Below are 16,204 nucleotides of genomic sequence, written 5' to 3'. Positions count from 1 at the left end.
AAAGGTACATGACAGCCCGCTTGGAGTTTGCCTAAAAGGCACCTAAAGGACTCTCAGACCATGAGAAACAAGATTCTCTGGTCTGATGAAACTAAGATTGAAGTTATTGGCCTGAATGCCAAACATCTGGAGGAAACCAGGCACCGCTCATCGTACCATCCCTACGGTGAAGCATGGTGGTGGCAGCATCATGCTGTGGGATGTTTTTCAGCGGCAGGGACTGAGTGACTAGACAGGGTTGAGGGAAAGATGAACGGAGCAAAGTACAGAGAGATCCTTGATTAAAACCTGCTCCAGAGCACTCAGGACCTCAGACTGGGGTGAAGGTTCACCTTCCAACAGGACAACGACCTTAAGCACACAGCCAAGACAATGCAGGAGTGGGCTTCGGGACAAGTCTCTGAATGTCCTTGAGTGGCCCAGCCAGAGCCCGGACTTGAACCCAGTCGAACATCTCTGGAGAGACCTGAGAATAGATGTGCAGCGAAGCTCCCCTTCTAACCTGACCACTTGAGAGGATCTGCAGAGAAGAATAGGAGAAACTCCCTAAATACAGGTGTGACAAGCTTGTAGCGTCATACCCAAGAAGACTTGAGGCTGTAACTGTTGACAAATGTACAGGCTATATACAGGGGGTACCGGTACAGAGTCAATGTGGAGACTATATACAGGGGGTACCGGTACAGAGTCAATGTGGAGGCTATATACAGGGGGCACCGGTACAGAGTCAATGTGGAGGCTATATACAGGGGGTACCAGTACAGAGTCAATGTGGAGGCTATATACAGGGGGTACCGGTACAGAGTCAATGTGGAGGCTATATACAGGGGGTACCGGTACAGAGTCAATGTGGAGGCTATATACAAGGGGTACCGGTACAGAGTCAATGTGGATGCTATATACAGGGGGTACCGGTACAGAGTCAATGTGGAGGCTATATACAGGGGGTACCGGTACAGAGTCAATGTGGAGACTATATACAGGGGGTACCGGTACAGAGTCAATGTGGAGGCTATATACAGGGGGCACCGGTACAGAGTCAATGTGGAGGCTATATACAGGGGGTACCAGTACAGAGTCAATGTGGAGGCTATATACAGGGGGTACCGGTACAGAGTCAATGTGGAGGCTATATACAGGGGGTACCGGTACAGAGTCAATGTGGAGGCTATATACAAGGGGTACCGGTACAGAGTCAATGTGGAGGCTATATACAGGAGGTACCGGTACAGAGTCAATGTGGAGGCTATATACAGGGGGTACCTGTACAGAGTCAATGTTGGAGGCTTCCCGATTTCAAACCCAACCCCCCCGAGGTCTGTCCCGATTTCAAACCCAACCCCCCCCCCCCCCTCCCCCGAGGTCTGTCCCGATTTCAAACCCAACCCCCCCGAGGTCTGTCCCGATTTCAACCCCCCCCCCGATGTCTGTCCCGATTTCAAACCCAACCCCCCCGAGGTCTGTCCCGATTTCAAACCCAACCCTCCCGAGGTCTGTCACGATTTCAAACCCAACCCCCCCCCCCCCCCCCCCCCGAGGTCTGTCCCGATTTCAAACCCAACCCTCCCCAAGGTCTGTCCTTGGAGAAGATCTGATAACAGAATTGTTGTTGTCCGTGGTGGTGCGGTTTTTACTCCCTAATAGAGGAGCTTTTACTTCTACCGGGGACTTTATAGGATTAAAGTAATGTAATACTCCTCACTCTCTAATTCCTGAACGGAGAAGACTGGAGCTCTGTACACACTCCCCATCTCTGTCTGCATCACACTTTTTTTTTCATTCCAAATGGTACCCACCCCCCCCAATACCCTTTTATAGTGCACTACGTCTAACCAGAGCCCTATGGGCCCTAAAGGGCATAGGGAACCGTTTGGGACCCAGATAGTGTGATTATCTAAGTGGAGAAGGGAAAATGAGATTAACATTGTCTCAGATGGCCATCTGTAGCTATAGCCCTTTTACTAAAATACAGGAGGATTATAGTGGCTCTAACTACAGCCCTTCAATATTTAATTCAGCCAGTCAGATAAGGATTTCCTGAATGAAAAGAAAACCAGGAAGTCCTCTACTTTGGATCTGAGATGGACGCTTAGCTAGCTAACTGTAAAAGCCTTTGGAAATGATCTGAAACCTTGACGATGGTGTGTGTTGGTGGACAAGCGTTCCCGGTAAAAGACCCCCCGAGACGGACTGTAACCGTGCAGCAGTGAAGGAGATCCTGTTTGTCTGAGCTGGTCAGTCTAGTGGAACTAAGGCTGATTAACCTTGGACAAGTTGCCTGTGGGAGGGAGAGGGTAGACCCCCCCCTTGTAGAGAGGGTAAACACCCAATGTAACCTAGGCCACATCACAATGATGATGATTTGAACACTTTGGCCATGTCCAGGGGTCAGTCTAGTGGCACTTGGGAACTAAGCTAAGGCTTAATTAACCTTTTTGCTGGAGATTCCTGGTGGAAGGTAAAACCCCCAACCTCAATAAGGGCAAGGAAAAAACCCCTAGTGACCACCCAAGGACACCTGCCTACACCTGTCCAAGACAAGAGTATTGTTAGTAGATTTCACTGATTTGGTCATTTAGGAGAGTGCCATTTTGGATGGACCCTTGGCCCTCCCCGTTGGGGAGATGTTCTAGTACAGACGTTTTCTTACATCCCTCAGCAAGGCCTCCTTTTAACTCAATGAGTAGAAATGTATCTGGGATTCATTTCATTCATCTAACAGGGGGGAGGGAGGCTTTAAAATGTTTTTTTTTAAAGTGTTCTTGTTTGTCTCGGTAAAGTAGATTTGGTGCTGTTCTGTTGTAAGTTTCTTCATACAAATGAGAGTTCTAGTCTTAACGAAAATGAACTGCACTCTGCAACACTTTTCTCTAAATAGGCAACCGAGCTACGTCACATCACATCTCTACACGGAACATCTTTGATGGATTGTTGCCATTATATAATTATGTATTCATTTCACCATTCCCCAAAATACTGTATTGGAATTCTATTACTAAAAGCCTGCTCTTACCTGCTCTTGCCAACCATTGGCTGGCTAGCTGCCCTGTGAGAGCCCTGTGGGCTAAATAACATGACTCAAGATTTGTTTCTACTAGGCTACAATGACAGAAAAGAAAAATGAGGAATGGACTTAAATGAATGAGTTTCTCTGGGCCTGGAGGGGCTCTCAGCCTCTCAGTGCATCAAGCCTTGTGTCATTAAGCCTTGTCATTCCTTTCGCTCTCATGAAATTTCTCTCTCTCTCTCTCTTTGATTGAAATTCCTCTCTCTCTCTGATTTAAATTCCTCTCTCTTTCTCTTTCTTTCTCTCTCTCTCTCTCTCTCTCTCTCTCTCTCTCTCTTTGATTGAAATTCCTCTCTCTCTCTGATTGAAATTCCTCTCTCTCTCTTTCTCTGCCTCTCTCTCTCTCTCTCTCTCTCTCTCTGCCTCTCTCTCTCTCTCTCTCTTTCTCTGCCTCTCTCTCTCTCTCCTCTCTCTCTCTCTCTCTCCTCTCTCTCCTCTCTCTCCTCTCTCTCCTCTCTCTCCTCTCTCCCTCTCTCTCCTCTCTCTCCTCTCTCTCTCTCTCTCTCTCTCTCTCTCTCTCTCTCTCTCTCTCTCTCTCCTCTCTCTCTGTGATTGAAATGGCATGCCGGAGAAAGGCAAAGCACAGGAGTTTAGTAGATTTGGTCTTAATGCTGGGTTAGACATTCAGTTCAAATAGCCTCGCTAGTGCACCTCTATAGGCAGTCAGCTTTTGTAGTAGACTGGATGAGATGAATTAGCCTCCTGACGTCCCTGCTCCTCTTTTAAAAGGGACATGGGGCCTTGTTAATGTAGCCCTGGGGTTGCGGGAAAGTGGAAAGGGGGCCGTGTTTTTTTGTTTTTTTTCTCATTCTCTTCTGTTCGTTTCCTTTTTGTGTAAGTGCTGTGGAGTGGAGGAATCACATGAGTGTGACTTTGTGATGAGACTGAGGCCTGGGGCCAACTGCCATTGTTGCAACGATGTAAGAAGGACTTTCTACCAGTGGCAGTCAGTGCCAGTTTTAGATGAGGGAGGACAACATTTTCTTTTCGTTAGCATGACCTTATTTCCATTACAGCATATTGGATGACTGTCATTCATATTCCATTCACCCAGTTCAATGTAACAGTGATAGGTTTAGGTTACTGTCATTCATATTCACCCAGTTCAATGTAACAGTGACAGGTTTAGGTTACTGTCATTCATATTCACCCAGTTCAATGTAACAGTGACAGGTTTAGGTTACTGTCATTCATATTCACCCAGTTCAATGTAACAGTGACAGGTTTAGGTTACTGTCATTCATATTCACCCAGTTCAATGTAACAGTGACAGGTTTAGGTTACTGTCATTCATATTCCATTCACCCAGTTCAATGTGATAGTGATGGGTTTAGGTTACTGTCATTCATATTCACCCAGTTCAATGTAACAGTGATGGGTTTAGGATACTGTCATTCACCCAGTTCAATGTAACATTGACAGGTTTAGGTTACTGTCATTCATATTCCATTCACCCAGTTCAATGTAACAGTGATTGGTTTAGGTTACTACATGATAATATAATTTTCCCTATATCATGAGATTGCTACAACCTAGCCTGTGAATGAAAGTTTACAACGTAGGTACACACAGGTCGAGAGACAAATTTTAGGTGACAGACAGTGACATTCAATAGCGCCTTGCAGACTCTTGCCTGCATCTAGCTGATATAGGGTGTATTCATTAGTCCAACATTTGCAAACGAGAGTTTCTGTTGGACAAATTCAGGAATGTTTATCCCCGTTTTTTGTTCCCTTTGCCTCCGTTTAAGATACGTTTTACAACAGAATCGTTGGAATGAATACACCCCCGATCACATGTAAACGGAGTTCACTCTCATAGCAGCCACTTTGTATTCCTTCTCTTCCCTTCGCTTGTGGACTTTATTGCACAACACAACACACATGTGACCAGGTGGGAAAACAAATAAATATAATAATTCCAAGCCAAACCGCTACACACAGCCTTCATCGTTGTCACCATATTAGCTAAAGTAACGTCATAGTCAACCTAGTTAATATACTAACGGTTAGTGAACCCGCTACAATCAGTAAAGTTAGTGTATAGTCAGGAAACAGTTACACCGTCGGGCCCCGGTGAGTAAAACCAAAATCTTACCTTGACTTGGAAGAGTTTGTGTTGTGTTGTTTAGTCATCGCCAGCTAGCTAACATAGCATCTCACTAATTAAGCAGGGTGTTTCAGTAGGCTAAACTAGCTAACATAGCATCCCACTGATTAAGCATGGTGTTTCAGTAGGCTAAACTAGCTAACATAGCATCCCACTGATTAAGCAGGGTGTTTCAGTAGGCTAACCTAGCTAACATAGCATCTCACTGATTAAGCAGGGTGTTTCAGTAGGCTAAACTAGCTAACATAGCATCCCACTGATTAAGCAGTAGGCTAAACTAGTAGGCTAAACTAGCTAGCTGCGTCTGCTAGATAAGTAAGTGAAACTGAAAGTGAGAAAAAAATACAAAATCTCTCTCCCGCTTCACCTTCATTTTGGAAGAAATTTAATTTGTTCAAAACAGTTCAACTATTGTCTTTGTCTTTGAGTCACCACATGTTATGCACTGCAGTGCTAGCTAGCTGTAGCATATGCTTTCAGTACTAGATTCATCATGTTATACACTGCGGTGCTAGCTAGCTGTAGCATATGCTTTCAGTACTAGATTCATCATGTTATACACTGCAGTGCTAGCTAGCTGTAGCATATGCTTTCAGTACTAGATTCATCATGTTATACACTGCAGTGCTAGCTAGCTGTAGCATATGCTTTCAGTACTAGATTCATCATGTTATGCACTGCAGTGCTAACTAGCTGTAGCATATGCTTTCAGTACTAGATTCATCATGTTATACACTGCAGTGCTAGCTAGCTGTAGCATATGCTTTCAGTACTAGATTCATCATGTTATACACTGCAGTGCTAGCTAGCTGTAGCATATGCTTTCAGTACTAGATTCATCATGTTATGCACTGCAGTGCTAACTAGCTGTAGCATATGCTTTCAGTACTAGATTCATCATGTTATACACTGCAGTGCTAACTAGCTGTAGCATATGCTTTCAGTACTAGATTCATCATGTTATACATTGCAGTGCTAGCTAGCTGTAGCTTATGCTTTCAGTACTAGATTCATTATCTGATCCTTTGATTGGGTGGACAACATGTCAGTTCATGCTGCAAGAGTTCTGATAGGCTGGAGGATGGAAGGGGGTGAGTACCATGAGCCTCCTAGGTCAATGTACCCAGAGGAAGACAGAAGCTAGCTGTCCTCCGGCTATACCATGGTGCTACCCCTACAGAGTGCTGTGGAGGCTACTGTAGACCTTCTCAAATCAAATTTGATTTGTCACATACACATGTTTAGCAGATTTTATTGCGGGTGTTGTGAAATTCTTTGGTTTCTAGCTCCAACAGTGCAGTAATATCTTACAAAATAGTGTTTTAATCAGTTATTTGGTGACGTGATTATATTTAGCATCATTTTATCTAAAAGGTACAACTGATTTTCATGAAATTCACTGAGGATGGTTCTCCCCTCTCTCCTTTGAGGAGCCTCCACTGATTTCTACATAACCGGCCTGGCCCGGCTGCAGTGAGAGAAAGGGAAGCTAAGCGAGAGATGATTCTAATTCCTATCAAAAGTTCAAGCTTGACTGAACTCACATGGATGGACAAAGTTTGAGCTCTCACCCTCTTTCTTTCTCTCTTTCTTTCTCTCTTTCTTTCTCTCTTTCTTTCTCTCTCTCTCTCTCTCTCTCTCTCTCTTTCTCTCTGCCCCTCTTTCCTTCTCTCTCTCCCTCTTTCCTTCTCTCTGTCACTCTTTCTCTCTCCCTTCTCTTTCTTCTCTTTCCTTCTCTCTCTTACCTTCTCTCCCCGTCTCTCTCTTCCTCCTCTCTCTCTTCATTCTCACTCTTTCCTTCTCCCTCTTTCTTCTCTTACCTTCTCTCTCTCTCTCCTCTCTTTCCTTCTCTCTCTCTCTCCTCTCTTTCCTTCTCTCTTTCCTTCTCGCTCTTCCTCTTTCTCTTACCTTCTCTCCCTGTCTCTCTCTTCCTTCTCTCTTTCCTTCTCTCTCGGTGTCTCTCTCACTGTCTCTCTCTTACCTTCTCTCCCCCTCTTTCCTTCTCTCTCGGTGTCTCTCTCCCTGTCTCTCTCTTCCTTCTCTCTTTCCTTCTCTCTCGCTGTCTCTCTCCCTGTCTCTCTCCCTGTCTCTCTTTCCATCTCTCTCTTTCCTTCTCTCTCCCTGTCTCTCTCTTTCCTTCTCTCTCGGTGTCTCTCTCCCTATGTCTCTCTTTCCTTCTCTCTCTGTGTCTCTCTCCCTGTCTCTCTCTTCCTTCACTCTCTTTCCTTCTCTCTCGGTCTCTCTCTCCCTGTCTCTCTCTTCCTTCTCTCTCTTTCCTTCTCTCTCGGTGTCTCTCTCCCTGTCCCTCTCTTCCTTCTCTCTCTTTCCTTCTCTCTCGGTGTCTCTCTCCCTGTCTCTCTCTTTCCTTCTCTCTCGGTCTCTCTCTCCCTGTCTCTCTTTTCCTTCACTCTCTTCCCTTCTCTCTCGGTGTCTCTCTCCCTGTCTCTCTCTCCCTGTCTCTCTCTTCCTTCACTCTCTTTCCTTCTCTCTCGGTCTCTCTCTCTCTGTCTCTCTCTTCCTTCTCTCTCGGTGTCTCTCTCCCTGTCTCTCTCTTCCTTCACTCTCTTTCCTTCTCTCTCGGTGTCTCTCTCCCTGTTTCTCTCTTCCTTCTCTCTCTTTCCTTCTCTCTCGGTGTCTCTCTCCCTGTCTCTCTTTCCTTCTCTCTTTCCTTCTCTCTCGGTGTCTCTCTCCCTGCCTCTCTCTTCCTTCTCTCTCTTTCCTTCTCTCTCGGTGTCTCTCTCTCTTCCTTCCAGAAGGACTGGGATGTGTGTGTGATCTACCTTTCTGGACTCCCAACACCCAGTGGCTTTTTCCATCGTCATCCCACCTAGTTCCACCACCTCAGGCCCACCATAAACTCGCCTTTGATGTTCTGAAATATAGTAGTGCAGTCGATACATAATTAGGCTACTTACTTACAGGGATAATCCACCCCCAGAAAGAAAGAAAAAAAAATCATGAAACTCCTGTCATTTTGGTGAAATCCTATGTTCTATCATAATACATCATATAACGTCTAAGAGGTCTGTCTGTGAAATCAGGAAGTGGTATAGGATTACATTCTAGCTACGTGGTTCTCATCACTGGAGATAGGGGGATAGCACACTATCACTTTTCATAACGCTTTTAAAACAATGACCTGCGGTCCAGATCACCTAATCAGATGGTATGGACCTACTTGTTTAGAACACATCTGTCCGTCCAGTGCTTTCAGAAAGTATTTATACCCCTTATGCCTTATTCCACGCTTTGTTGTTACAGCCTGAATTCAAAATGGATTATTAAATATATTTTTCTCACCCGTTATGACCTTTGGCTGTGATTACAGATGTGAGTCTTTCTGGGTAAGTCTCTAAGAGTTTTGCATACGATACTTGGATTGTAGCATTCCCGAGGAAAAACAATACTGCGTGGATGTTTTGGAGTCTGATCATTCTGAGGAGGACGTTGGGGAAAAAATAGCTTGGGTAATTAAGTAGACTGATACCACATTTCATTGATCCCCAATCCTTAGGTAAAGCTGTACAGTGCAATATGAATGTCAATACACACAATAGGCTGACTGGGGAGGTGATTTCACACAGCCACAGTCCTGCGATAAGAGCTGCAATGCTAATATTTGCGAAATCTTTTCAGTTGTGTTCCTTGGGTGTCACTGAGCAGACTGATACCCCATTTCATTGCTTCACATTCCAACCTCGTTTAACATTATCTCGTCTAAATATGGCATGATTCCACCAATAGTAACTTTCTGCATCACTTTCAAAGAGGTACTTTTATTTTGAAGGCCAACTGCAAATTCCACTGTTGTGCCTAATTCTTATTGTGGCTAGCTTCACAACACATAACCCGGTCCGGTCGAGCCTCACTAGCCAGATGAAGCTAGCTGGCTGCTTATAACGTTAGCTTTGGGCAACAGGTTTAAGTAGCTGGCTAGCTATTTAATTTCATGAACTGAAGTTCAATTTCGATAGGCGAACAACAAGTCAAATCAAATTTTATTTTCTTCACATACACATGGTTAGCAGATGTTAATGCGAGTGTAGCGTGGCAACCTAGCTAATACTTGCTCACAAGGATTCCTAAATCATTGCTAAGAATAGTGAAAATGACTGCAGTTTCTACTGGTCATTGTTTTCAGGCTGGTTGTATTGGTGCTAGCTGCGTACCAAGCTAAAGCTAGCTAGCCCAGAAGTTGTGGTCGAACAAATAGTGCTTTATTACCAACGTGGTATTGTAAACACATCGTTCGTGGCTGGTGTTTGCTTTTTTTGTACAGCTTTGACTACTGATAGCAGTGGTGGCGCTTGGTGTGCAAATTCAGAACACACAACATCTTTCCAATAGAAAGGTGTTACTTGACGCTTATTGAAGCTTATATAATGCGGCACATAGTGACAGTGTTATTTGACCTGTTGTGTTGTGACACAGTGTTAGGTTCTAATTCTCAGAGTAAAACACTCAACTAACATTTATGAAAGTTGAACCAAGTTTATTCCGCCCAGAGTGTCAATACAGCTACATTAGACAAGAACATGTTTCAACATATATACTTCAATTTAGGCACTCCTCCTTCTCTCCAACCCTTACATCTTTTATGGCTCGACAGGACGATGAAATGATTGGGTAATAAACCATTGTTTCTCCCTTAAGGGGATCTGACCTCAACCCCCTTGATGCCTAATCCAAAGACCTCCACCCATATCCCCTATAGCACTCCTGTGACTTCCTCCCGTCCACCCAACACATTCCAAAGCCATCTGGCTCCTACAGATAACCATTAACTTCAGATGTAAAAACCCAGTCTCTATCACTCCTCAGATACTATTCTTCTGAGTATAACAATGTTCCACGTTTAACCCAGAATCTTAACAGCGCAAAGACCCAAACGGCGTTCCATAGTATGTCGTGAAGCTAATAGCAGTGACGCTATTACTGTGTAACTCCGGTAGGGCAACATCTGAACAATAGCGCACTTGGTAATGTGTACCGGTGCTCAACCAGTCGGCAAAAGCCAACATCACCCAATGACAGAAAACGGTTGATTGTCAAGGGCAATGAATTCCATTATCTTGGCGTTAATTGGATTTCGCCTTTTGACTTGTCTCGCTGAAATGTTCTTACTCTTTCAAATGACTGCTGGACTTGTTGACTGCTCGATCCACACAGCAGACATTGTGGGCCAGGTTAGGAATGCTGTGTTGCACGTATAGCAGCGTAACATTTTACACGGCGTCATTACGTCGTGCGCCTGTGTTATATAGGTAGCTTTGGTTTTTCGCATCGGTGTTCATCTAGACATCGGACCGATACTGATGTTAGCATTTTTAGCTAACATCGTCCGATTTCCGATATGTTCACCGATATATCGTTCATCCCTACTGTTAATTACACTGTTAGAAACAAGACTCATTTTTAAACTTGATCTTAAATGTATTTATAAAGCTGTTCTGTAGCCTTTGAAAGACTCCCTTTGAAACTTAATATGAACTCTTACTTCCTTTTCAGGCTGTTTGAGGGCTCTTCCCCAAAGAAGAGGGAGAAACTGAAAACACTTTTGTGCTATTTTCGAAGTGTAATCGAGCAAAGTAAGGTTTTTGTATTATCAAATCAATGTCATTTTATTTTATATTGGTCTCAAACCAAAAGCATTGATGATTTTTGATTTTAACTTTTTTATTTTTTGCGTTTTGTTTTATGTTTCAGAACCTACTGGACTTGTGACGTACACAAGAAAGTGTTTGGATCGGCCTCCAAATTGGAAAAAGTAATGTACTTCATGTGAAATTACTGTCCATTTTTTTATATAAATGTTTTTATTTTATCCAATAATTGTATGGATTTTTATCTAAATAGGAACAAGGGGATTTTTTTTTTTTCTGATAAATAATCTTTTTCTATGTTCCAGCTCCCAGAATCAGCTCACCAAGCTTCACATAACATGTGTAGGAACCATAGAAGACGATGGGCACGGCATGCTGCAGGTAAGATGTACGGAAGAGTTGACATACAACTCTATATGACTAAGTATACGGGGGGTTGTGTCCCAAATGACACCCTATTCCCTATTTAGTGCACTAATTATTTATATTTATTTATTTTTGTTTTGTTTACAAAAGGCCCATAGGCCTCTGGTCAGAAGTAGTGGATGAAATAGGGAATCGGGAGCCATTTTAAATGCACATGTGTTGTGCCGAGAGGGCATGATTTCGTATTCTAGAAGCATCTTGGTGGAGCAGGAGTCTTTACTGTACATGCCAGGGTTCTTCGTTCTATATTCTAAGCCACACATCCAGCCTAGAGGGGCCTCCCTGCCTTTCCCTTCTCTTTTTTTATATACTGTGATTGTCAATCACAAGAGTCGACCTCGCGCACGCACTCCTAGCTTTAACTCAGAATGCTTACTGCTACTGAACAGGTCCTTTTGAGGAAGAGGACGGGTGACAACACGTCTGTGGGACTGAGTGTGCGTGCTGGGACTGGGGTCGAGGCCCTGCACTCCCTCTGCTCTCTACCCAGTCCGTTCTCCTCTCTCCCTGTCAGGCCGGCCCCCTCTACCCAGTCCCTTTCACCTTTTAGTTTGCCTGTGGAGGCTGTGGTTGCCACGGGCTGACAGCTGATGGGTGACATGACCAGATTCAGCTAGGGCCTGGGCTCCCTGCCATCGGAGTGAAGGGCTCTCTGGTGAGGAGGGGCTCTCTGACAGCCTGTCAAAGAAAGACAGCAGACTGTGTGTGCTGCTTCCAAGGGCCCCTCCCACCACCCAACTGACTGACTGGGCCCCCCCAACACGCAACTGACTGACTGGGCCCCCCTACCACCACGCAACTGACTGACTATGTGCCCCCCCACCACGCAACTGACTACGTGCCCCCCCACCACCCAACTGACTGACTGGGGCCCCCCCACCACCCAACTGACTATGCGCCCCCCAACCACCCAACTGACTATGTGCCCCCCCCACCACCCATCTGACTACATGCCCCCCCACCACCCAACTGACTACGTGCCCCCCCACCACCCAACTGACTACGTGCCCCCCCACCACCCAACTGACTACGTGCCCCCTCCACCACCCAACTGACTACGTGCCCCCTCCACCACCCAACTGACTACGTGCCCCCCCCACCACCCAACTGACTACGTGCCCCCCACCACCCAACTGACTACGTGCCCCCCACCACCCAACTGACTACGTGCCCCCCACCACCCAACTGACTGACTGTGCCCCCCCACCACCCAACTGACTACGTGCCCCCCCACCACCCAACTGACTACGTGCCCCCCCCACCACCCAACTGACTACGTGCCCCCCCCACCACCCAACTGACTACGTGCCCCCCCACCACCCAACTGACTGACTACGTTCCCCCCCACCACCCAACTGACTGACTACGTTCCCCCCCACCACCCAACTGACTGACTACGTGCCCCCCCACCACCCAACTGACTGACTACGTGCCTCCCCACCACCCAACTGACTGACTATGTGCCCCCCCACCACCCAACTGACTACGTGCCCCCCCACCACCCAACTGACTATGTGCCCCCCCACCACCCAACTGACTGACTACGTTCCCCCCCACCACCCAACTGACTGACTACGTGCCCCCCCACCACCCAACTGACTGACTACGTGCCTCCCCACCACCCAACTGACTGACTATGTGCCCCCATACCACCCAACTGACTATGTGCCCCCCCACCACCCAACTGACTACGTGCCCCCCCACTACCCAACTGACTACGTGCCCCCCACCACCCAACTGACTACGTGCCCCCCCACCACCCAACTGACTACGTGCCCCCCCACCACCCAACTGACTGACTACATGCCCCCCCACCACCCAACTGACTGACTACGTGCCCCCCCACCGCCCAACTGACTACGTGCCCCCCCACCGCCCAACTGTCTAACTGACTACGTGCCCCCCCACAGCCAAACTGTCTAACTGACTACGTGCCCCCCCCACCACCCAACTGTCTGACTGACTGCCCCCTCCCCCACATACCCAACTGTCTGACTAACTACGTTCCCCCCCACCACCCAACTGTCTATCTGACTACGTGCCCCCCCACCACCCAACTGTCTGACTGACTATGTGCCCCCCCACCACTCAACTGTCTGACTAACTACGTGCCCCCCCACCCAACTGTCTTAACTGACTACGTGCCCCCCCACCACCCAACTGACTGACTACGTGCCCCCCCACCACCCAACTGACTGACTACGTGCCCCCCCACCACCCAACTGACTGACTACGTTCCCCCCCACCACCCTACTGACTGACTACGTGCCCCCCCACAACCCAACTTTCTAACTGACTACCTGCCCCCCCACAGCCCAACTGTCTGACTGACTACGTGCCCCCCCACGACCCAACTTTCTGACTGACTACGTTCCCCCCCACCACCCAACTGTCTGACTGACTACGTTCCCCCCCACCACCCAACTGTCTGACTGACTACGTTCCCCCCCACCACCCAACTGTGTGACTGACTACGTTCCCCCCCACCACCCAACTGTCTGACTGACTTCGTGCCCCCCCACCATCCAACTGTCTGACTGACTACGTTCCCCCCCACCACCCAACTGTCTGACTGACTACGTTCCCCCCCACCACCCAACTGTCTGACTGACTACGTGCCCCCCCACCACCCAACTGTCTGACTGACTACGTCCCCCCCACCACCACCCAACTGTCTGACTGACTACGTTCCCCCCCCACCACCACCCAACTGTCTGACTGACTATGTTCCCCCCCACCACCCAACTGTCTGACTGACTACGTTCCCCCCCACCACCCAACTGTCTGACTGACTACGTGCCCCCCCCACCACCCAACTGTCTGACTGACTACGTGCCCCCCCCCACCACCCAACTGTCTGACTGACTACGTGCCCCCCCACCACCCAATTGTCTAACTGACTACGTGCCCCCCCACAGCCCAACTGTCTGACTAACTATGTGCCCCCCCACCACCCAACTGTCTGACTGACTACGTGCCCCCCCCCACCACCCAACTGTCTGACTGACTACGTTCCCCCCCACCACCCAACTGTCTGACTGACTATGTTCCCCCCCACCACCCAACTGTCTGACTGACTACGTTCCCCCCCACCACCCAACTGTCTGACTGACTTCGTGCCCCCCCACCATCCAACTGTCTGACTGACTACGTTCCCCCCCACCACCCAACTGTCTGACTGACTACGTTCCCCCCCACCACCCAACTGTCTGACTGACTACGTGCCCCCCCACCACCCAACTGTCTGACTGACTACGTTCCCCCCCACCACCACCCAACTGTCTGACTGACTATGTGCCCCCCCCCACCACCCAACTGTCTGACTAACTACGTGCCCCCCCACCCAACTGTCTTAACTGACTACGTGCCCCCCCACCACCCAACTGACTGACTACGTTCCCCCCCACCACCCTACTGACTGACTACGTGCCCCCCCACAACCCAACTTTCTAACTGACTACCTGCCCCCCCCACCCAACTGTCTGACTGACTACGTTCCCCCCCACCACCCAACTGTCTGACTGACTACGTTCCCCCCACCACCCAACTGTCTAACTGACTACGTGCCCCCCACCACCCAACTGTCTAACTGACTACGTGCCCCCCCACCACCCAACTTTCTAACTGACTACCTGCCCCCCCCACCCAACTGTCTGACTGACTACGTGCCCCCCACCACCCAACTGTCTGACTGACTACGTTCCCCCCCACCACCCAACTGTCTAACTGACTACGTGCCCCCCCACAACCCAACTTTCTAACTGACTACCTGCCCCCCCCACCCAACTGTCTGACTGACTACGTTCCCCCCCACCACCCAACTGTCTGACTGACTACGTTCCCCCCACCACCCAACTGTCTAACTGACTACCTGCCCCCCCCACCCAACTGTCTGACTGACTACGTTCCCCCCCACCACCCAACTGTCTGACTGACTACGTTCCCCCCACCACCCAACTGTCTAACTGACCACGTGCCCCCCCTCCCCCCACCAAACTGTGTCTGACTGCCTGGGCCTCCCCCTTTCCCACCCAACTGTCTGACTGCCTGCCTGTTCTGCTGTCCATTACTCTGTTCTGCTCTCCATTACTCTGTTCTGTTCTGCTGTCCATTACTCTGTTCTGCTCCGCTGTCCATTACTCTGTTCTGCTGTCCATTACTCTGTTCTGTTGTCCATTACTCTGTTCCGCTGTCCATTACTCTGTTCTGCTGTCCATTACTCTGTTCTGCTGTCCATTACTCTGTTCTGCTCTCCATTACTCTGTTCTGCTGTCCATTACTCTGTTCTGCTGTCCATTACTCTGTTCTGCTGTCCATTACTCTGTTCCGCTGTCCATTACTCTGTTCTGCTGTCCATTACTCTGTTCTGCTCCGCTGTCCATTACTCTGTTCTGCTGTCCATTACTCTGTTCTGTTGTCCATTACTCTGTTCCGCTGTCCATTACTCTGTTCTGCTCTCCATTACTCTGTTCTGCTGTCCATTACTCTGTTCTGCTGTCCATTACTCTGTTCTGCTGTACATTACTCTGTTCTGCTGTCCATTACTCTGTTCTGCTGGCCATTACTCTGTTCTGCTGTCCATTACTCTGTTCTGCTCCGCTGTCCATTACTCTGTTCTGCTGTCCATTACTCTGTTCTGCTGTCCATTACTCTGTTCTGCTCATTACTCTGTTCTGCTCCACTGTCCATTACTCTGTTCTGCTGTCCATTACTCTGTTCTGCTGTCCATTACTCTGTTCTGTTGTCCATTACTCTGTTCTGTTGTCCATTACTCTGTTCTGCTCTCCATTACTCTGTTCTGCTCTCCATTACTCTGTTCTGCTCTCCATTACTCTGTTCTGCTGTCCATTACTCTGTTCTGCTGTCCATTACTCTGTTCTGTTCCGCTGTCCATTACTCTGTTCTGCTGTCCATTACTCTGTTCTGCTCTCCATTATTCTGTTCTGCTCTCCATTACTCTGTTCTGCTCTCCATTACTCTGTTCTGCTGTCCATTACTC

The 16,204-nt window shown here is 48.0% G+C and overlaps 1 protein-coding gene across 1 annotated transcript in view; it reads left to right on the top strand.

Moving 5' to 3' along the window:
* LOC139403960 (poly(ADP-ribose) glycohydrolase-like) overlaps positions 1-16,204 on the top strand; it is a gene marked incomplete at its 3' end in the record, with an annotated part of 90,880 nt that overhangs the window by 38,836 nt on the left and 35,840 nt on the right. Inside the window, exons 11-13 of the mRNA XM_071147173.1 lie at positions 10,685-10,764; positions 10,883-10,943; positions 11,085-11,160. Of these exons, the coding sequence (XP_071003274.1) occupies positions 10,685-10,764; positions 10,883-10,943; positions 11,085-11,160 (217 nt within the window). The remainder of the gene's footprint in view (positions 1-10,684; positions 10,765-10,882; positions 10,944-11,084; positions 11,161-16,204) is intronic.

Source organism: Oncorhynchus clarkii, unplaced genomic scaffold, assembly GCF_045791955.1.
Source record: "Oncorhynchus clarkii lewisi isolate Uvic-CL-2024 unplaced genomic scaffold, UVic_Ocla_1.0 unplaced_contig_11854_pilon_pilon, whole genome shotgun sequence".
Classification (NCBI taxonomy): Eukaryota; Metazoa; Chordata; class Actinopteri; order Salmoniformes; family Salmonidae; genus Oncorhynchus; species Oncorhynchus clarkii.
The sequence above is the reverse complement of the archived record's forward strand: the minus strand, read 5'-3'. Positions and strand labels throughout refer to the sequence as shown.